The sequence below is a fragment of the Scedosporium apiospermum genome (assembly GCF_000732125.1).
Source record: "Scedosporium apiospermum strain IHEM 14462 chromosome Unknown SEQ_SAPIO_0165, whole genome shotgun sequence".
Classification (NCBI taxonomy): domain Eukaryota; kingdom Fungi; phylum Ascomycota; class Sordariomycetes; order Microascales; family Microascaceae; genus Scedosporium; species Scedosporium apiospermum.
Window position 1 is genome coordinate 632,823 of NW_015971866.1, and position 19,977 is coordinate 652,799.

The 19,977-nt window shown below is 50.3% G+C and overlaps 7 protein-coding genes and 2 pseudogenes across 7 annotated transcripts; 4 read left to right on the forward strand and 5 right to left on the reverse strand.

Moving 5' to 3' along the window:
• Positions 1-268: 268 nt before the first annotated feature.
• SAPIO_CDS10355 (uncharacterized protein) lies at positions 269-1,446 on the forward strand (the record flags this gene model as incomplete). The annotated part of the gene is made up of 3 exons (XM_016783955.1): positions 269-300; positions 571-801; positions 888-1,446. The coding sequence occupies 3 exons, from the start codon at positions 269-271 to the stop codon at positions 1,444-1,446; spliced, it is 822 nt and encodes a 273-aa protein (XP_016638793.1).
• A 241-nt stretch (positions 1,447-1,687) lies between these two features.
• Positions 1,688-3,112, reverse strand: SAPIO_CDS10356 (uncharacterized protein; the record flags this gene model as incomplete). The annotated part of the gene is made up of 5 exons (XM_016783956.1): positions 1,688-2,316; positions 2,382-2,488; positions 2,549-2,692; positions 2,753-2,909; positions 2,989-3,112. The coding sequence occupies 5 exons, from the start codon at positions 3,110-3,112 to the stop codon at positions 1,688-1,690; spliced, it is 1,161 nt and encodes a 386-aa protein (XP_016638794.1).
• Positions 3,113-5,014: 1,902 nt separating this feature from the next.
• On the forward strand, positions 5,015-5,674 carry SAPIO_CDS10357 (annotated as a pseudogene; the record flags this gene model as incomplete).
• A 923-nt stretch (positions 5,675-6,597) lies between these two features.
• Positions 6,598-7,638, forward strand: SAPIO_CDS10358 (annotated as a pseudogene; the record flags this gene model as incomplete).
• Positions 7,639-10,285: 2,647 nt separating this feature from the next.
• Positions 10,286-10,895, forward strand: SAPIO_CDS10359 (uncharacterized protein; the record flags this gene model as incomplete). The annotated part of the gene is made up of 2 exons (XM_016783957.1): positions 10,286-10,438; positions 10,626-10,895. 2 exons carry the CDS (start codon positions 10,286-10,288, stop codon positions 10,893-10,895), a joined length of 423 nt encoding a protein of 140 aa, XP_016638795.1.
• A 684-nt stretch (positions 10,896-11,579) lies between these two features.
• Positions 11,580-12,911, reverse strand: SAPIO_CDS10360 (Endoglucanase 1; the record flags this gene model as incomplete). Its single annotated transcript, XM_016783959.1, has 4 exons — positions 11,580-12,385; positions 12,455-12,509; positions 12,573-12,653; positions 12,711-12,911. The coding sequence occupies 4 exons, from the start codon at positions 12,909-12,911 to the stop codon at positions 11,580-11,582; spliced, it is 1,143 nt and encodes a 380-aa protein (XP_016638796.1).
• A 2,655-nt stretch (positions 12,912-15,566) lies between these two features.
• On the reverse strand, positions 15,567-16,157 carry SAPIO_CDS10361 (uncharacterized protein; the record flags this gene model as incomplete). Its single annotated transcript, XM_016783960.1, has 4 exons — positions 15,567-15,592; positions 15,667-15,876; positions 15,992-16,016; positions 16,086-16,157. The coding sequence occupies 4 exons, from the start codon at positions 16,155-16,157 to the stop codon at positions 15,567-15,569; spliced, it is 333 nt and encodes a 110-aa protein (XP_016638797.1).
• Positions 16,158-17,354: 1,197 nt separating this feature from the next.
• Positions 17,355-18,179, reverse strand: SAPIO_CDS10362 (Uncharacterized protein; the record flags this gene model as incomplete). The annotated part of the gene is made up of 2 exons (XM_016783961.1): positions 17,355-17,946; positions 18,001-18,179. The coding sequence occupies 2 exons, from the start codon at positions 18,177-18,179 to the stop codon at positions 17,355-17,357; spliced, it is 771 nt and encodes a 256-aa protein (XP_016638798.1).
• A 665-nt stretch (positions 18,180-18,844) lies between these two features.
• Positions 18,845-19,676, reverse strand: SAPIO_CDS10363 (Uncharacterized protein; the record flags this gene model as incomplete). The annotated part of the gene is made up of 3 exons (XM_016783962.1): positions 18,845-19,291; positions 19,341-19,548; positions 19,606-19,676. The coding sequence occupies 3 exons, from the start codon at positions 19,674-19,676 to the stop codon at positions 18,845-18,847; spliced, it is 726 nt and encodes a 241-aa protein (XP_016638799.1).
• Positions 19,677-19,977: the final 301 nt, after the last annotated feature.

Here is a 19,977-nt window from a genome sequence, read left to right on the forward strand (position 1 = left end):
AGGTGCCCATTTTCTCCAGCTTAAACTCATCAACCTGAGTTACCAACCCATCCTTCAGCTTAAACGAGGCGGCTTCAATATCCCTGCCATCCTTCAGCCGCCGGCTCTATTCTCCTAGTCACCATCTTCAGCACTTGGTCAGCGATCTCAGCCAACTCAAGGGAGTCACTTCTCCATACCACATACTAGTCTAGCCAAATCAGGACCAACTTGCGTTAGTATAGCTGATAAGCAAGTCACTAGTAACGCCACAACGAAATAACTTACAATGAAGGGCAGTCCAGGAGAGCGAGGAGACCTGTAAGTCGCTCTGAGGAGGCAGCAAGCGATGTGAAGCTGTCAATAATGGACGCCAATTTCTTGCTGACGCGAAACAGTTCTGTGATGCTCTTAATAGAACCCTCATCGCGTATCTTCCGTTCAAGCACCTCTTGAGCGGTCGAAGTCTGATGCAATTGAGCAAGTGCGTAGAAACTAACGAGCCGTGTCGCCGTCGCTCGCTTGGACCAGTCGGGATACCTGTCGACGTCTCGTAGAGCTCGAACTTCTTCTGCCGTTTTCGGAGAATAGATCTGTAAAATTCTCGCGGCTTAAGGGAGAAACTGTATTTGTCGTCATCACCGGGGACCGTGACATGCGCCCGGCGGTGCAAAAGGTGTTTGACAGCGGTATCCGAGTTGAGCTCTGGGCGTGGAGTTTCGCTCGCGCCAGGGAATATTTCGCTCTCAATGCGTCCGATGACCTGTTCTCACTGCACGATCTGGATTCTATTTACGAGAAGATCTCTTTCACCAACTTTCGGTCCACAAGACAGGGTAGAAAATTGATCCTGCAAAAACGCTCGTTCTCTGCTTTGGCGATGTCCTACGCGATCCCTTGGAAGAAAGCCCCGAACAATTCGAGCATTCTCTTTGCCACAAGATTTTGAGCCTTCGGCGCGTGTTCTACACCGCCTGGTCTAGGGATGGAGGTGAACTATTCGTCGAATATCCCCGCGCCAAGGGCGTGGATGAGTTCGATAATATCATGGAGAAAATGCGGCAGCTGTTCGACAGGTTGCTCAAGGTTCTTTCGTGGCCCGAGTACATCACAAATTACGGTGGTTGGGATTTCACTTCTTCAGTGGAAGGGACCAGCTACCGTTACGTAACCATGGGGAATGATGTCGAGGCTGAGCAGGACGTAGAGGCAGAGGATGAAGCAGGGAATGACAGCGGCACCAAGGAGGTAGCTAGCACTGGCGAGGTGACAGAGAAGAAGAAAGATAATGATGATGGGTGGCAGACGGTCGGAGCTAATCCCGCAAAAAACCATCACCGCGCTATTCAGCGAACGCAGGATTGCAGATACGGCATTCGCTGTGCGAGGAAGGGTGAATGCGGTTCCAAGCATAGCGAGAAGGACCGAAAGTTGTTTCAGAGGTATCCAAATATTGATTTTCGTTGATGGAAATCGAGTTACTCGATTATTACAGATTATTACAGGATAAGGGCTTGTAACTAAGTGTCATCGACTTAAGACGACATATATTAAAATCGAAGGTGAAGGCTCATGTTTGTTGTCGTGAACCGATGAGGTAAAGTTCAATAACCCCATCCGCATTTAGTCCTCACCATGGTTTTGGTAACTCCGGACCACGCGTGTCGCCTTCCATGTTCTTAGGAAGCTGACCTTATTCAACGAACGCCTACTTTGTTCTTCCTCCCATACACGGGCCAACAATATACGCAAGTCCATCACCTGAGGAAACGTTGACACCAGAGAGGCCTCTCGGGCATTGGTCCGACTGGCAGGGATTAGTAACATCGCGCTTTGTGAAAAATCCCTCGCAAAGTGAATTGCCGAATCTGGCAAAGACACAATCGCTGTTCATATAGCAATTAACGCAGCAGTCTCTAGCCGCCCACGAATCGGCCACGAAGCCTGATACCACGTCACGGTTCGACCATGACTCGTCGGTCACTAGTATATAGTCCAAGTCGTCGCATGGGTGTCGAGTTGTAGTAGCAATGGTGGTGGTTACGGCAGTGACGGTGTCCGTTTCTGTCTGGGTGGTGGTCGTAATAGAAGTGTCGGTCTGCTTCTCGGTAACTGTGATGACGGCGCCCTCGGTCTGCGTGAGGGCCTCAGTGACCACGATCGTAACTTCAGGGGCAGACAGGCTCGGTCCAGCAGTAGACTCGGTGACGGTAATTGTCTTTGTAACAGCCGGTTGCTGGCTTCCGGTCTTGTAGACCGTGCGGGTGATGGGAGCTTTGGCCGCGGTAACAGTAGTCGTAACTGTGGCAGCGCGCTTCGTAGTGGTGAGAAGACAAGCTATAAAAAGCATGTAAGCATAAAAGTAAATCATGTGCCTTTGTATATCGAAGACATCAACGTACAACACTTATCAGGCAACTTCTTGTCGGACCCAGCAGGAATTCCGCGCTTCGCGGGCGCCTGGCAAGTTGGACGCTGCCAGGGGACGGTGGTTGTTGATGTAGCCATGCTGTTGTTTTAAACAGTGTCAGCGAAGCTCGACAGATAAAGAGAGCCACGTTTCCCATACTTAGTCACCGTCTCTGTGACTCTGTCCGTCTCGATCTGAGTCTCCAGAGACGTTTCGAACTCAGTAGCGGTAACCGTATCTGTCGTAGTGATAGTATTGACTTCTGTTACTGTTGAGGAGATGGTAACCGCCGGCAGAGCAACACTAGGGCCGCAGATAGTCAGCAAAGAGAGTCTCCTCTTGGGGGGGGGGGGATCAACTCACGGTTCACCAGTCTGCGTTTTCGTCGTAGAAACGGCTTCAGTGGCCTGGGAGGGAGCAATAGTGCTAGTAACCACCACGGTTGTCTGGCGTTGAGTGCGGGTTTTCGTGACGGTGTGCGCTGGGAGCAGGGAAGTTACGACCTCCCAGTGTCCTTGTGCTAAGGATTGATGTTAGTCCGCCTGACAATTGAACCGTTCGGATTCATCTCAGGGGCAGGTTACCGATCAGTCGTCGACATTCTTTGGCATCGCGGTCGGACAAAGATTTACAAGAAGGGGTATCGTTGCATGTCTTAGCCGGTGACCGGTGGGCCGAGACGGCCGCCGCCGTGAATAAAACAACGAAAGTCTGGAACTTCATTGAAAAAGGCGGCAGTCGAGCACTTCCAAAATTAAAAATTATAAATGGAAAAAGAAAAGAAAACGATCGATTGGTAAAGAGATGGGAACATACGAAAGAGACGACGTGATCCTGATCTATATTTTACGTTCTTCGGCATTCCCAACGTTCTGAGCGTTTTATCCCCGATCTCTAGCATCTTCACTAAAGGAGACTAGCCAGGCACCGCGCACCCCTACTGTTGCCAGACATCCACCGTTGCTAATCTCGTCTCTGCCCTACAGGCTTGGCGCCACACTAACGCTCTTAGGTGTAGCAGTCTGTAGATCAGACCCTATTCTGATCTCAAGTAGGTTAGCGCTCAGCCTTCAGCTAATGGCCCCCCGCATGTTCAGCAGTTGAACGGAAGGATTATCGATCTTTTCATGACCGCGTTAAGATTCCCAGCGGGTCACAGGTACCCAAATGGTCATGAGTAGGATACGCTATTGCCAATTAATTCCAGTAGCGTTTCCAATTCCTCAAATTGCGGTCCCAGCTTCCCTCAACGTGTACCGCGATATCGCTCTACCAAACGAGACCAGCGGGATGGAGAGACTGTACGGAACGTTTGAGGCGTTCTCTGTTCACAAACTAGTTGTGGACAAGGATGCAAGGTCCCCGTGCGGCCAAATCCATGTAACTAAATGTCATGAAACCGTACAAGTACAGGCTCTCTCGATCATAAATCAGATCCAAACAACGCTTGCCCACGTCGTGTCCGGTCAGTGTGGTCGCTAAGAAATAGTCGCTGTGTTCTCGCGTTAATTCAAGAATCCGCTTTCGAGAAGACCAATGAATGCGCACACGACTCCCCCATCGATCCCTCACAACTCCTCCGTGGCCCCTCCACGACTTCGTCTAGCATCTACATTTTCGTGATTTTGCCTAGATTATGGGCGGATAAGGGGGAGTGAGGGGACTCTAAGACAGAGCAGTGAAAATAGTACGCGAGCGCCAACGATAACCGATAGAGTCGATTGTCTACGATGGTGTCGAAGCGGATTCAATTTAAAGAAGAGTGACTGAGAGTCTTACCGCGGAATACATTTCCAGCTTCATACAAAGGAGGGAGCCAACACATCTACAAGCCCACATACTCCTTGATCTCTCGCTCCAAAGACTAGCTAGATTTAATGTTGGTCACAAATTTCCATCCCCTTGGACCCAGACTGACATGAGAACCTCCACGTTTCTTCTCCCACACCTCGGAGATAGAAAGGCTAACTAGCGAAAATAAGCCCTTGGCCGGATTAGTGCCAGCCATCCATCAGGTATGCATTGGTGCACTCTAGGCTGGAATAGTTCACTCATCATCGCGCGGAATTTGGACGCTAAGTTCTCCTCGGAACTCCTTCAAACCCCTTTTCGAAGCTTCGCATCACGTCACTGACAGAATCTCCATGAAGGATGAGCATAAATGTTGCTAAGCAACCTTATGATTGAATAGTTTACTCACTATAAAAGTCCCTTCTATAAACAAGAGCGATTATTGGTCTTGTCAGGACCTTAAGCAACGCGACTTCGTATTCAGATTACCTCAGCAGTTCATCATGCCAGACAGAGCCTTTGATTAATTTTGCCAGGTTTTGGGATCAGTCCGTCCCAGTCTCACAGTCTCAGGGTTTATCAACGCAAACCATCAACCAATGGGACAGAGTACCATACCTAACTGCATCAAGCTCTCGCCATTGTTTTGGTCTTTCTGCCATATCAGGTCCGATTTCTTCCGAGGCACAGTGAAGGATGATGGATGGTGACCTGTTGTAAGGCTTCATCCCGAAGAATCCCGGCACTCTGAGAAGAGCAACTCCAGCATGCAGCGGCAGTCTTATATGGAACCAGTCTCCCCGCAGCCCGTTTTGCCGCGCTCTTCGCAAGTTCATGATCGATTCATCAACACAAATCCAACTCATTGAAACGTACAGCATGAAGGAAGACCAGCCCGCAAACTATCCGATCAATGTAGACGAACCCCTCCTCCCTACGAAAACGTTTTATTATAATAAGAACAGCGGATTCGCATTATCATTGTCGGTATACGATATTACTGAGAGGGTTTCCTCTTCGGAAGCTCTGTCGTTGGAGGAAGCGAAAACAGCAGTCTCCGATCAGCCACCCATTCTTAATATTCACCAAGATTCATGGAGCACCCGCATTTTCAGGGTCGTTGATAGCACGGGCGCCAGAGTCGCAGAAGCCTCAGGGCCACTTCTCGATTTTGGGCACTGGAAATTGACATTTCCGACGGAAAGTGAGCACTCAGACCACGAAATCGAACTCCGCCCCGTACTGCGTTCGCGTCAGGACGTCTTCGTCAAGGATAGCATCCCCTACTTCTGGGATGTAGTCGATCCGAGAGGCATCTTCAGACTCTACAAGGTCATTGAGAAGTCCAGGGTTGAAGTCGCCAAGTTCACGAGCAAGCGCTGGAGAGAACCTACGGGTGTTCTGGTAGTTGATGATCGGCAAGTTGATGTGGTGATTGCGGTGACAACCTCAGTTGCAGTTCTCAAGAGGGCAGATTCGTTCCGGAAGGCTTGATTCTATGGTTAGACTAATCCAGAAACGCAAAGGGTCTTGGTCTGTTGATGGGCTCCGAAGCAAATACCTAGCCATAAATGATAATGCTTCATTTGTTGCCCTGCGGTTGACTCAACCTGAGAGTGCGAGGATGTGAATGATGCATGGACACTACCTCGGTCTCCTGCCTTGATCCGCGACGTATTGCATCTCATTACATCCTGGTAATGTTCTTCTTGGCATTCCGTATCAACGGCACAATATCCGTAGATGACTTCTGGAACGCAAGACGTGGAGATGGCGGGACGTTTCTACGCGGCTTCTCCGCACCGGTAGGATCCAAGGTTCCCGCCTCGGCACCTCAAAGCTTAAGAGCTCACCCTCTGGGATGAGCTGACAGGCAATATATCCCACATCCTACATACTATCCCAAACGTATCGCTGATTTGGAGATTTGCAGGAACCAACCGTCAGCAGCGGGGTCATCTGTAATCATCAGAACCTGTGCCCCCGCTTCTCGGCTTAAGTCGCCGGCGAGCTTGGGGGTCTCTGGCCCACATCCGGCGGCTGAATACCACATGTCTTATACGAGTCTATTGAAGTCGAGGAATTGATTAGAGCTCAATCCCGCCAGTTTTGATTGATCAATTGGATATGAGGTACCTGAGCAAAAATCTATCGGCAGATTGGGATCCCCTCATCGGTCGGAGAAACGATGCAGCATGGCTCTAAGTCTATGACTTCGATGAAGTAGAACGCCATAATAGCTCTGACCGCTCCATATAGAATAAGTCATAGTACTATATATTTGCTCCTTGCTCTCCAATTTCAAAGTTTCCAAGGTGTGGAGACTAGCACCACTGCTTTTCCTGAACCATCTGGAATACAACGACAAGAGATTGGTATAATCCCTCTTCCATTTGTTGTAACAGTCAAGATCCACAATGCTCTTCTCGGCCGCCATCTCTCTTTTCGTAGCTCTGGCCAGCGCTCAGCTCCCCGACCCGGAGCCAGGGCGGCGAGACCCAATCATTCTCGAGCGATCCGGTGGATTCAACATTGGAGGCAAGGTCATTCCCCATCCCACCCAGGCCAACCGAAGCCTGACCTGCGATCATGGCTACATGGAGTACTTCATCCCCTGGACGAAGCGCAAGACCAGCATCGTCATGTGGCACAGCTCCAGCACCCAAACCTGGCAAAATCGCTGGGATGGCGGTCCAGGTTTCAAGGACATGTTCCTGCGCCGAGACTATCCGGTTTACCTCTGGGATGCACCCCGTCTCGGACGCGCTGGCTGGAGCTGCGAGTCTTTCAACTACGCCCCTGATTACCGCGACCAAAGTAACTTCCTTGCCTGGAACTTTGGCCCATCCCCCTTGAACTGGTGGGATGACGTGCAATTCCCCGTCGAGAACCGCGACTACTTCTGGCAGCAAGCAACCGGAGGCCGATACATCGAGTTCGACAACGTCAACAACGTCCACCTTCAGTCCGAAGCCGCAGCCATCTCTGCCGATACGGGCATGAACGGAGACAGCATCATCTACCTCACCAATTCTGCCGCCGGTCTGCGCGCTATGATGACCGTCGCGAAGAGCAACACGACCAATATCAAGGGAATTGTCCTTTACGAGACTGTCGGAATTGTCTACCCCGAGGGCTACGGTGTGGAGCAGAGTAACGGCCCCTTCGGACCTTTCGTCGTCCCCTTGGAGGAGTTCAAAAAGCTTACCCTCCTTAACGAGATTCAGTTCATTTTTGGCGACCACAGAGATGAGTCCCATCTCTATCTTCAACAGGCTCGCGAAGTGGCTGGCATCATTAATGACTTGGGCGGAAATGCCAGTGTCTTGAAGCTTGGCGAGGACGCCGGTCTCTGGGGAAGCACCCATGTGTCGTTTGCCGATATGGATAATCATAAGGTTGCGGAGCTTCTTGATGATTTCCTTGCTAGGAATGAATTGGATGGTTACAGGGATTAGAATTGTACATGTATTATCAGCGCGAGGTTATGGGAGATAAACCCCAGAGGCGATCAATTGGTTGAGAGATCCCAGCCTTTAAATATTGAGCGAAGACTGTGCATATACATTGAAAAGAAAATTTCTATTTCTCCAGGTCTGCCACTACTATCAACAATGAACCATCACTACATACACGTACCGTTTACCACTCCGCGAGAAGCCCTAGTGGCATCGAGTTCAGATGTGGAATCGATCACGGATTGGCAGGATGGCACAGAGACGTACTAATATTCGCTGAGTTGGTGTTGTCCTCCCACACCCGGATTTCATCCATTAAACCATGGATCAAAGCATCGAGGTGAGCAATTCATACCACCCTCTTGGGCTTGTCCATGCTGGAACAGGGAAGAAGTTAAGATGGCTTTCTGTCAACCAGCCGCTAGCAGCGGAGTTTCTCCGCTCACCTGTCACCCTTAAAGACGGAACGGCGAAGAGAAATAATTTAGCTGAAGAAGTAAGCGTCTTAAAGTAAGCGTCTTAAAGTAAGCGTCTTAAAAGTCAAAATATCCTCGATTAAAGGAGCCATAATTCATTTTCGGATTACATTCTGAGTGTGTTGTAAGGAGAGGTGTGTTCCAGTTCATGATTTCTAGAAGCTGTGGCTTCACTTGGCCACTTGATAGTCTCGAGATTACTTCGAGGCAGATTTAAATTGCCCAAGGTTCAAAACGACAATTACTCAGCTTCAATCTCGTTGGGTTTTATTTTTAAGGACTCATAGTTGAAATTACTCCAGATGTCCATCTTACACCCTGCATCATGAACGCGGAACAGAGATAAACACAAAAGTTACAAATTAGGCAAATAGATCAAGGCGATCTTTTCCTCGAACAATTCAAGCGTGCTCGAGAATTTGAAAGAGCAATACCGAGATGTCATGTTCGCCGCCAACTGAGAGCATTGAGCTCGGTACCCGACTCCCAGACCCATATCGGCACATTCATGGGCTTAGATCGTGAACGGATTCAGCCCATTCCTTTCAAATTTCACCCAGCACTTCACTTTGACCAAAGGCACCCGGATAACGCTCGACTATCTCGACCAAGCCACTTGTTGGGCGAGTTCGCAAGGAGAATTCCTCTTCTGGCTACCCCTCCAACTCGACCAGAGAGCAGAACGTTGGCCTGCTGCATACAGCTACGTACTCTCGGGTGACACATGCAGGTCGCCCGGAAGGGATGGTTCTAGAAATTCAGAAACGGCTAGCTTTCGGCCAACCACTAACCCGGACTCTGTGGATCTTAATCACCGTGGCAGAAAATCGCGTGGAGGATCAAGGAGGACAGGACGTGGGAATCGCGAACGGGCGGCCAGGCATGTAAACGGGACATGGACCTTCACGATTCATTCTAATAGAATTCGGGCCAGTCTCCCTTAGCACACCGCTCATAGAAACGTCTATCGAATTTGCACATCATTCATTTTCATAAAACTACATCTCACTGGTAGGGAAAAAAAGCGTCAGTCACGCAAGGCATCCAAGCGGGCTCCCAAACCTCACCGGTTTCTCAGTAAAGACTCGGAAAATCCATGATGGAAAGATGCCCGCGGCTTTGGCGAAAGTGATGAACAAGCACATCCGATTCCTGTACAGCTACTCCACGGTGATGCCATTTTGTGACGTGGCATGAGGTTTAGGCCGCTCATTCTGTTTTTCATCCGGATGCCCTGCCACATTCATATGCAACAGGCCAACCTCTTTCGCCTTCACGAATCCGCCCACGCGTATCACATCTGTCACCCAGCACTAAATCGACCGGTGAGGTCCACCATTCTCTCCCTCCTTCTTTTGTAAACATCCTGCTCTACACGCGCAAGTGCGTAGATGGATATCCCTGCGATCTGTGAGGAACATCGATAAGGCGACTTTCCCTTTCCTTCCTTTGGGAGGCCAAAAATGCGGCCGATATACCGGAGGACTTCACGATGGGCTCCTAGTGATGCTGCCTATCTGGTGAAAAAGGCAAACCGGATGCCTCCGCCACAAAGCTGGGGCTCTTTACGAGGCCTCGCGGTGCGCATCTGGCGGATTCTGTCCATTGAGGGACACCATAGTCTTTCCATTAGGGGATTCAAGTCTGCTCTTGGGGCTCTTTCTTTGGAATACAAAAGGAGAGGAAGCCGTCTTGAGTCCAAGGCCTTAAGCGCAACTCCCCAGACCCTCAGAAGTAGAGTCCAAAAGCATCATAGATCGCCTCCTCTCATAGAAAACTTTACAACGATCAATCCTCCCCTCGGGTTATATCTTGTCTTTTCACGGGGAACCGTGGCTGGAACCTCCTTTCCCTTTCGAACCGGGTGTAAGTTCAAAGGATCCCATGCCCAAACCACTTGTTTGGCCATGTGCCTGACCTCGACTCCGATTCACCCCGAACTCGGCACCGGATGAAATCCTGAAATGATATCTGATAGTTCCCTTCCCCTAATACTGAAGTGCAGCAAGCACCCTATCATTGAACCTGAAATTCCAACCGGGTATGTGGCTACTATGCCGTTTTGAGGTCCCCCCGAGACCTACATCCCATGGTTAACAATGCAGAACGTGCAGTGTGCAGTGGCTACTTAGACACATTCTGCAGGTTTTACGGGCACGAGTACTACGAAAATGGGTGACAATCATCAATTGACCGGACGCAATCCCTTTATGGGTCATCCAGAAGACGAAGACAGCGAGGGGGACCAACAATTTGGCGAGTTTCGACCACTCTACGCCAACCACCCCAATGAACTGCCCACTCACTGGGGTGAACATGGAGAGGTAAGCTAGGACATGCTGCTGCATGGAGAATGCTAGAGGCCAACCACACCCAGCGCTGCCCGACATCGTCCCCACTTGAACATATAAGGGTCTCTTCCTCTCCATTTCTACCCAAGTTTCCCATCCTCACACGCTCCACCTTCCACTTCAACCTCTGTCCTGAGTCGTTCACAAAATCATGTCGCAGCTAAAGAGTGAGCTAACACCCAACATCAAGGGCGAACAGGGGGAAGATGACATTGGGCTCGTCGACCCAGCTTCCTATATTCACGGCTGGCCCAGGGAGGGCGATGATGACGACGAAGAGGATGGAAGTGAGGAGAGCCTTCCAACAAGCTCCAACAAAGCCTCATCATCCAAATCCAAATCTTCAACCAAAGAGAACTCCGACAAGCCACATAAATGTGACTCGCCTGGTTGTGGCAAAGGTTTCTCTTCTCGGAGCAGACTAAAGTAAGGGCAATTCTCACTTATTCCACGTCTTCACAGTACTGATAATTAGCAGGAAGCACATACAAACGCACGAGAAGCCCTTCAAATGCCCGGCAGAAAAATGCACCAGGGCTGAGGGCTTCGGCTCGAGGAAGGACATGGACCGCCACATATGGACCTACCACCCAGGTATGGCCAAGGACTCGGGTTTGAAGCCATTGGATACACCATGCAAAAAATGCGGAGAAATGTTCAAACGACCTGATTTTGCCCACACCCACGAGTCCAAGTGCAAAGGAAAGCGGAAGAAATGAACTTCATGTAATGAGGCGTATATATTTAAGTGATGGAGGGTGGAAGCTCGGAATAAATGAGTTGAACCTTTTGCTACAGCTTTAAGTCTCTCAATTCTCCTTTCTATACATAGGTATTAACCGGTCAAGCTTTCTTTACCAAATGCTTGTGCTCTGAGAGATGTACTACATAGTTCCTCTCTTCCTGATATACATGTTGCAGTCGTACTGGGAAGCATCATACTCCCGCCCTCTAATTGGTTGATTGGGGCGACAGCTCGGTTGAGTTACTGTAATTGATGTGTCCCGTCGAGAAGGCCCTTTTGTATTATGGTACAAAACAGTGCTCGTTTGACAAAACATATCTACAAGAAGCCCGAACATCCCGCCCTAATCCAGCATTCCAAACTTTGCATTTAGTTGATAACCGCGGGCCCCTCCCACTGAAGGGTCTTAGGAATACGGGGCTGGAATACCTTCTTCCAAATAGTCTCGTACAAGCTAGGACCGCCACCGGCAGCCTGGCTCCCAGGCTCCAAGCTACCCAGTTGGGCCTGGTCAGTGCAGCAAGGGGAGTTGGGGCCCCAGAACGGTCCGGCAGCCCAGGCGGTCCAGCCGACGTATTCCTCGTTCTCTTCCATGTATTCGAGGGCCTCCCCAAGGAGCTTCTCGCAAGATGTGGTGTTGGAACCGCCGAACTCTGTAATCATGGCCTTGAGGTTATTTTTCTTAAGCCACGCCGTGAGATCGGCAAGGTGTTCAGGGTAGCTGTTAACACACTCGGTGTGCGTGCCAGAGTAATCTTCGTCGAGGTACTCGTGCACATCCAGGACGAAGTTGTTCTCTGGGTCATTAATCTTATGCATGAAGTCCGAGTTAGGAAGAAGATCGCCACCCCAGTTCTCGGTCCAGCTGTGGCCGCCGGACCATTGGGCGCCAGGGACCAGGATGAGGTTCTTGGCCCCGGCGGCACGGATGGCATCGACGGCGGCCTGGTTGTTGTCGAAGACGAGCTTGGTGGGCATGTCGTGGGGCTCGTTCATGATGCCGAACATGACACGCTCGTTGTCCTTGAATCGGCTGGCGAGCTCGGTCCAGAACTCGGCAAACTGTTTGGTGGTGGCGGCTTTTGCGTCGGTCGTGTTGCCGATGACGCTGCCGGTCATGGGCTGTTGAGAGGGGTCGTTGTAGCGCATGTAGTTGTGGGGGTCGAGGATGGCATCTAGAAGAACGCGTTAGATATCCCTAACGAGTATCCAGTATGAGGCGGGTAGCGTGGGATAGGAAATACAAGCGCCCTTCGTGACTGTAATGTAGTCAATGGCATCTTTATAATGCCCAAAGTGCTATAGAGAGTCATTAGCGAGATTGAGTATCTTTTCAAGGCAGCAAAGTCGAGTCCAACATACCGTCTCATCGAACTTGGCTCCGAGGCCATATTCAAGAGGGCACATCCGCTCCAAAGCAAAGGCCACTCGGAAAAGGTTGACCTACACAGCATCCATTAGCGGGTTGAATCTCTCACGGATATCACGTTAACCGCCCACCTTGTGTTCGTCGACAAAGACATCGACAGCCTTCTCATCGATAAAAGCATACTCCTTGCCAAAAGTCCCAGGCAAGCCGGTACCGGGAGTGGAATCCGGGCTCCAGAGACCAAACTCACCGCTCGACTCTGCAACGCCGGCGAAGAGAATCTTGCCGGAAGCCGTAGCGGCGAGAGCAGAGAGAATGGTAGAAACCTTCATGGCAAACTAGTTTTTGTATACTCAGCGAAAAAATATATATATATATATAACAGTACTGCTTAATTGAAATCTTCAAGAAGGTATGGAGATCTGCAGGGAAGAGGCAGTGGGTGATACCGCCAGCAGGGGGGCCAGCTTCGCTTATTAGGGAAGCTTCCTTTCAATGTTCTTTTACCTCTAGGAGAAGCTTGCCGTCTTAATCCGAAATTTGCTCCAAACGGTAATTCGGTATTGCTATATCCATGGAACTTCAATAGGCAAGGAGCCACTATTTTCCCGCTTTCGCCACTGGACCCTCATCTCTAACCCCCTGTCGGTTTTGATATTTCCCGGAGCCGCATTCCCGGAAAAGCAGTTGTGCGGGCCAAGGCGGACGGGATGAAATGCGGAATGGTCTGCCATTGGTCGCTGGCATATATGAGGGCGGCGCGACAGTGTCCGAAGGGAAAATGACACCGATTAACTCTCCGCTCTTCAATTTTGGCCGTGCGATCTCAGCGTCATCGTGGGGGGTGGTTGCATTTCCATTGCTTATCACCTGGGAGGGAACACATCTCCGGGTTGGACGGACGGGGGTAATAGAGCCTTCGACTAAGACTTCGGGCCTTCTAGATAAAGCTATATTTGCGTATGCCGCCCGTCAATGTTTCGATGGAATATGCTCGCGAAGACCGGGTTTTCCCCGGGGAGGGGGAAGCGAATACAGAGTCGTGGGAGCGAATACGATTCACTGGCTAGTAACTCTTTCTGTATTGTCGTAATTGTGTCAAACCGGAAGGCAAAAATGGCTCAAATTTTCAAATACATTTCAGCTCCGACTCTGGTCCTTAGTGCGGTGTAAGGCAGGCAGCCTCCTCTGTCCGCGGCATGATCTCTCCTACCCCATTGAACACTAGCCTTTATCTCACTTGAGACAAGAATCTACCGGGCCAGGTCAATTCCGGAGTCTCTAAGCGTAGACGGCTCCGTAGATACCATTGTCGTAGTTGCTGCTGGTCAGAACATGAGCTACACCTACGAGAAGCCTTTCGTCAAGCAGCGTTTGGATAGGACAGCTAGTCTAGGCAGTAATTGACAAATCATGCTCTTCCTGTAAGACGCGGCTTTACTAACTTATTCTCTCGAGATTTATGGTACTTCTCCAGTCCAAGCCAGGAGCCGTTGGACTTCTCTATGGTCGTCCAAGGAGGTGATCAGTCGCATGCTGCAGTTGTCGCGGATGTCTACAACACTTTGTCACTTTGTCACTGATGTTGCTGGCTCAGCCACTTCTGGTTTTGTAGACGGTATGTGATTTTAGCTGAAGAATGTCCGTTTTATAAACTTACTACGAGCATATAGATACCAACTCCTCTAGGTATAACATTATCAGGAGCGACTTTTTCCAAGCCACTTTCATTCATATGACGGATACCCACCTGCCAAGGATCACGCACGTCTACGCTGTCATTATGCCTACATGCGCGGACTATAACAGCTCCGTGATCGTCTTCAATGCCGACCACATCGCTAGCGACGGTGCAATGGATTCTCGCAATAATCGTACCGAAATTTTGGAATTAATCCAGAATTTTGAAAATGATCGTGTGAAGCTTCAAGTCGAGTATGCAGGTCGGTGTTCGCAACCGATGATCTCTCGTTATAAGCAGATATACATTTACAGTATATCCAACGAAAGGTCCTCGTCATTTTCAACTCTAGACTAGAAGGCTAGATATAAACACTGCCATGGAGACGTACGTCCAAACCGGAGGAGGAATGGGTAGTGCGTCAGGCAAGTGGAAGAACGTTCATGCCGCACCCCAAGACATGAAAATATCTTGATATCCCCTCCGAGTAAACCTCTCGATGATGTTCCGATAACTCCTAGAGCATGTAGCCACGCTGCTGTCGTTTACGGTATTCAGAACCTCTAGGGCCGTATGAAGGGGAAAAGAAACTGAGGAAGCCCCTAACAGCTTCATTCCATCCTGCATGAAGAATTCCACGCTTTCCAAGATCCAGATGGAGAGCTGAACGACTTCCTGGAGAATACACGCGTTCTCGGGGACTTGACCGTGTATCCCCACCTCGTGTTCCCTTAGGCTCGGAAAGTCCGCCCTTAACTGTCGAATGCGGCTGACACATAGAACCCAGAAGGCCCAGAGGTAGGTGAGACAAGTAGCTGTCGTGATATTCGAGAACCGGAGGTGCATCTCCCCCTCTACTTCTCGATACCACCACAGGGGATGTTCAGAGGAAGCTTGGAACGACTGATTCCATTTAGCTAGGCGATCGACTATATCAGCGAAACCAGAAACTGCGTCCTGGGCCACAACATATGCCCCGGCCGAATTGCTGGGGTTGGATCTTTTGAGCTTCTCGAGTATCGAAGGGATTGCACTCGCCTCATTCATCAGAATCTGGAAAGGCGTCGCGGGAACGAGGCGGAATGGCTCCGCTATCCATTCATCTTCAGCTAGGAAAGTCGATGTATGGGTGAGGAAGGCGTGAAGAATCTGCCTCGTTAGTGCGACGACTCGCTAAGCCGGCGTCAATCTACGTACAAGAACCGGTCGGAATCCAACGAAGAGTCTTCCCGGAACTCCAGAAGCGTAGAACGCGGGCTGGCAGTGTTGAATGAGGTCGCTAACGCCTTTTATATGAACTCTGGAGCTAAGGCATGACGTGGGGAGCAGCGTCTAATAAGAACGTGTTAGACAGAGGGCTGTGCCTTAGATATTGATGAGATGCAATACATCTGCTAAGAACAAACACATAATAGCTGCAGCCACTTCGTCGCAAAGAGGGATGTTAGGGCGGCCGATGGCGTTTTGTAGGGCGCGGAGCGCCGAAGACTGCGCTTCGAAGGCGTCGCATATGAGTGCCCGGCCGTGACAGCCAATGGCCACAATAGACAGCGCAAGGGCTCGGACGCAAGATGGAAGAACGTTGTGATCTCCGCCGACTAGTTCAGGAAGCACTTCTACCCAAGAGCATATTCGAGATTGTGACACGCTTGGGTTGGTAGAGGAGCCTTCTTTTGCAGGAACAAAGTTCTGGACGCAAAGGGAAATGACATCGTGCAGTGGCCAACTTACCGCACGGATCGGAGCCAGGCCTTGCCTAATGCAATTGTCTCGGAAATTAGCACGGTTCTTGCGTTTCAGGCAGTTGCTCTTCTTCCTTCCAGACCCCTGCGTTGCTGGTGACATGCCTGGCGCCAGGGGAGGTCTGAAGATCAAGTTGGTCTGATAGCCAGGGCATTGTCGGCTCCGAAGAAGGCACTGGGAGCATGCAGGCCGTTTTCCGTCGCACTACAGAAACAGTGAGCCAAGGCGGACGAACCTCGTCGGCAACGCCTACTCACCCCTAGCTTACGCGACCTGCATGCATCGCACACCGTCGACTGCCGAACTTTCATTTTGCATTCCCTACCTTTGACGTGTGGGCTACAGCAAGGAGGTGCTGAGAGGTTGCTGATGGAGGCGTTTTATCCTTGGCGGATTATTCATCCCGGAAACAGCTTGTGAATGTTATGACGCTGCCACCATCAGCTAAGTAGCTTTGGGTCTAAACCTTTTTAGGTGAAATTATCCGCCAAGCCTTGCCGGATTACGAAGTATGTCGATCCCGTTTTCTCCCTTGACTCGTGGTACTTGTAATTAAGTATTAGTACTAGCAACTTAACTACCGATTCAAGGACAGAGGAGCATCGGTGTCACCCATTACGAAGTCTCACGGTAGATAGGTTCTATTCGTATCGTATATGCCTTCTCCCGACTAATCATTATGCGTGAAACACCTGTAATGATTAGAAATCATTAGATATTCAACTCATCTCAAGAAGGCCCCATCTGGAACCGCGTTCATCTTTCCACTGCAACGCCGTGACAGGGGCCCGCTAAGGTACCTGCGAGCAACTAGAAGACCTAACTTGCCCCATCCCTGATCGATTATTCAGAAGCCAGCTATGACAGCCCAGGCCACCTGCATCGGGCAACAACAGCATAAGGAGGAAGAAAAGAAGGCCGTGGACTGCAGCAAGAACCCCATGAGACCACGCGGGCGCAAACAACCGGAATCAGGGAGCAACTGAAAGAAGGGGTGCGCACGGACCACAAACTGTTGACAGAGGGGATGACAATAGACTTCTGGGCGTTCCGTTTATGAGCGATGATTAGGTTAAATAGCTGATCAGAAAGATTACAGGAGAGATATGGCTTGTGGTGTGCGATTCCAACTCAGATCGTTCCATAGCTCTCCCGTAATATAAGTCCGGGTTTGCGAACAATATTAATGGATGGAATGACCATGCATACCCCCCCCCCCCCCCCCCCCCCCCTTCTTCCCAACCCTATAGCTAGGCCTGTCCACGGATAACGCAACGGGGCGGACGCTAATACTCTAAAAGCCGCTTGTAAGCCGGGAAAACCTGGCTACGCTTACACGCAAATCCAAAGCTTAGTAGCCTTTCATCCCGCGCAAGTATTCGCGCTCCTCTTGTGTCGATTGACGACCCAGGGCTGGGTTGCGGCGAGGGAATCGGCCGAACCGATCAAGGAGACCCTTATGCTGCTCATCCATTCCTCGCAGAATACCAACCCAAGTCTCGAATTGCTTCCTTCTCCTGGGAAGTATATCGCGGTAGTATAGCCCGTCTGTATCCTCAGCGTCGATCAGACCATCTATCAGCTTTCGACTGTCGGTAAACATCTTCTCATGTTCCATAGCTGCCATCTCCTGCATGTCGATTCTCTCAGAGTGCTCGAGCGGCATGTAAAACCAGAATCGATAACCCTGCCTATACCGCACTTGGAAATGCTCCGGAACGCCTGCCTTGATGGCTTGCAGAGCAGTACCCAGTGCCCTCGGGTCGAAGAAGTCATAGGCGATACCGGCGTCGGCACCGCGGAAGCAATTTCGTGGAATCTGGTCAAGGAGCACGATTAGACTGACCCAATCTAAAGGCGACTTTGGCTTTGAAGCCTCGATAATATCTGCAGCGCTGGCGTTTGTTGACATGATCGCTAGAAGAGGATCTCTGAACTTGGACCTGTACAAATATGTAAATAGTACGATCACGATGGGGCTAGAAGTCCTAACTTACGAACAGGCCGCGTCGAAGGCATCGGTCTGGGAGAACCACGGTCCAGCATCTTCTTTGTCAGGGACGACGAAATGCTCGTCATCCACCATATGTTCGAACCAGAAGTGCCGAACAGCTTCTAGGAGGCTGCCGGTAAGTGTCTGCTCTAACGGAGACTTGAAATTTGCGTTGCACGCCATTGAAGTCTGTTACCCTTGGGAAATAGGCGGCGGAGGATAACGAGTGAAGAGCTGGCCTGTATGGCAGGAACCGATGTATTTTAATCCCTTCCGCCGAGTGGATTTGGATCGATCCACCGTCTAAAAGTCTTTACAGGGGGGAAAGATTGGTACCATGGTCCCGCCATTATTTTGTCTGATGGTTGAATAGTTCTTGGCGGTTAATATTTCCAAGTGGGGTCTAGCGCCTCTCTCTTCAAGGTCGCTGAAGTTCTAAGAGCAATATCACTTGGATGTGACTGTTTGCCGGAAGATACCTCAGGATATGCTGATAGTTAATCTGGGGTTGAATGAAACAGACAATAGGAGCGCCCATAGTAGTGATGCTACAACGGGGATCGCGGTCGCGAAGGAGTAACAGCGTGAGAGGCTCGTCCGGAATGAGTTACTCCTCAAATGTGATCCCTTTTGCTACTGTGTACAGGCGTAATAGATCTCACTCACGCCTAGTATATTCCGGGGCAGTTCTATCCAAGACGTAAGAGGGGAGATTTTCGAAACCACGCGAAAAGATTTATTCAAATCACCTATGAAATTTTGGTCCTGAAAAGAGAGGAGAGTGTCTCTATACCGCGGACAGTCCCACCACAAGAGATGGTCCATTTCTCATAAAATGCAGACGCACATCATGCCAAGTCGACCTCCCACGGTTCGTCTTTGTAGTCTACATCTCTCTTCGGCCACGAAGCAAGCTGAGCCTGGTACGCGACTAAAGAGGGGTCACCAAGGTCTTCCCAGACAGCATGGCAGAATGTGGACATAAGGTCGGTGCCATTCAGAAGCGTGCCGCTCGTCCAGAGTTTCCCGTCTCTCGCCCACCGCTTTTCAACCCAATTCGTCTTGGGCGATAGCTTTCGAAGCTCACCAAGCATCATGCGCGGCCCTGTCGCTGTCCTTCCCTCGAGGAGGCCTGCCACCATGGGTACGAAAACACCGCCACAGATCGTAAGGAATGCGACACACTCCTCGAAGCTCTTCCGTACGAAAGCCAGCTCAGCTTCGTTAGGGGTGTAACCCATATTGTTAGCCCCGATGAGGACAATGTCTAGGCGGGGGCATGTCTCAAAGGAATCCTTTTGTTCATTAGCAAATTTCTCTTTCAAACATGCTCTAGTATCTTACCGTAGGCAACAAAGTTATATTACTTGTCAGGCGAGAAGGAGCCGCCTTTCCCGCCTCGGTTACCCAGTGAACCTCAATATCGGGCGCTTGGGCTCTGTAATGAGGGGAAAAGAGATCGCCCGGGAACGTGTCAATGAAATTCTTGCTCAACGAATAGATCATATCGACGGGAGCAACGTCGAGAATTTCAGTTGTGCTAGCACCGCGTCTATTAGCTTTGGGGACTTCTAGCACCACCATAGCAAAACCCTTCAAATCAACTTACCCTCCCATCAAAATAACACCGACATGTAGCTTCCTCCCTACCGTGGCAAGTTCCGGGTGCAATGACATCATGGCGTGCTAGTGTCAGTGTGACAGCCAAAGAATAAAAGATAATCGCGCTGAAGACGGATGTGGAATATGAACTGCAGCTGAGAAGGTAGATGCTCAACCCGGGTAGACTTCTTCTTCTTATAGTTATTGATAAGATACGAATATCATCGGCGTTCATTACGGGATCAATCGAATCATAGTCCCTGTTAGACACCGACGACTTCTTGGCGGCTGGGTGTAACTTAGATATGGCGGGCGGCCAGGGCCTCGGGTGGGGATTCCTCCGGTGCCGCTCGGCCTCGGAGCACTTGCAGAGCATAAG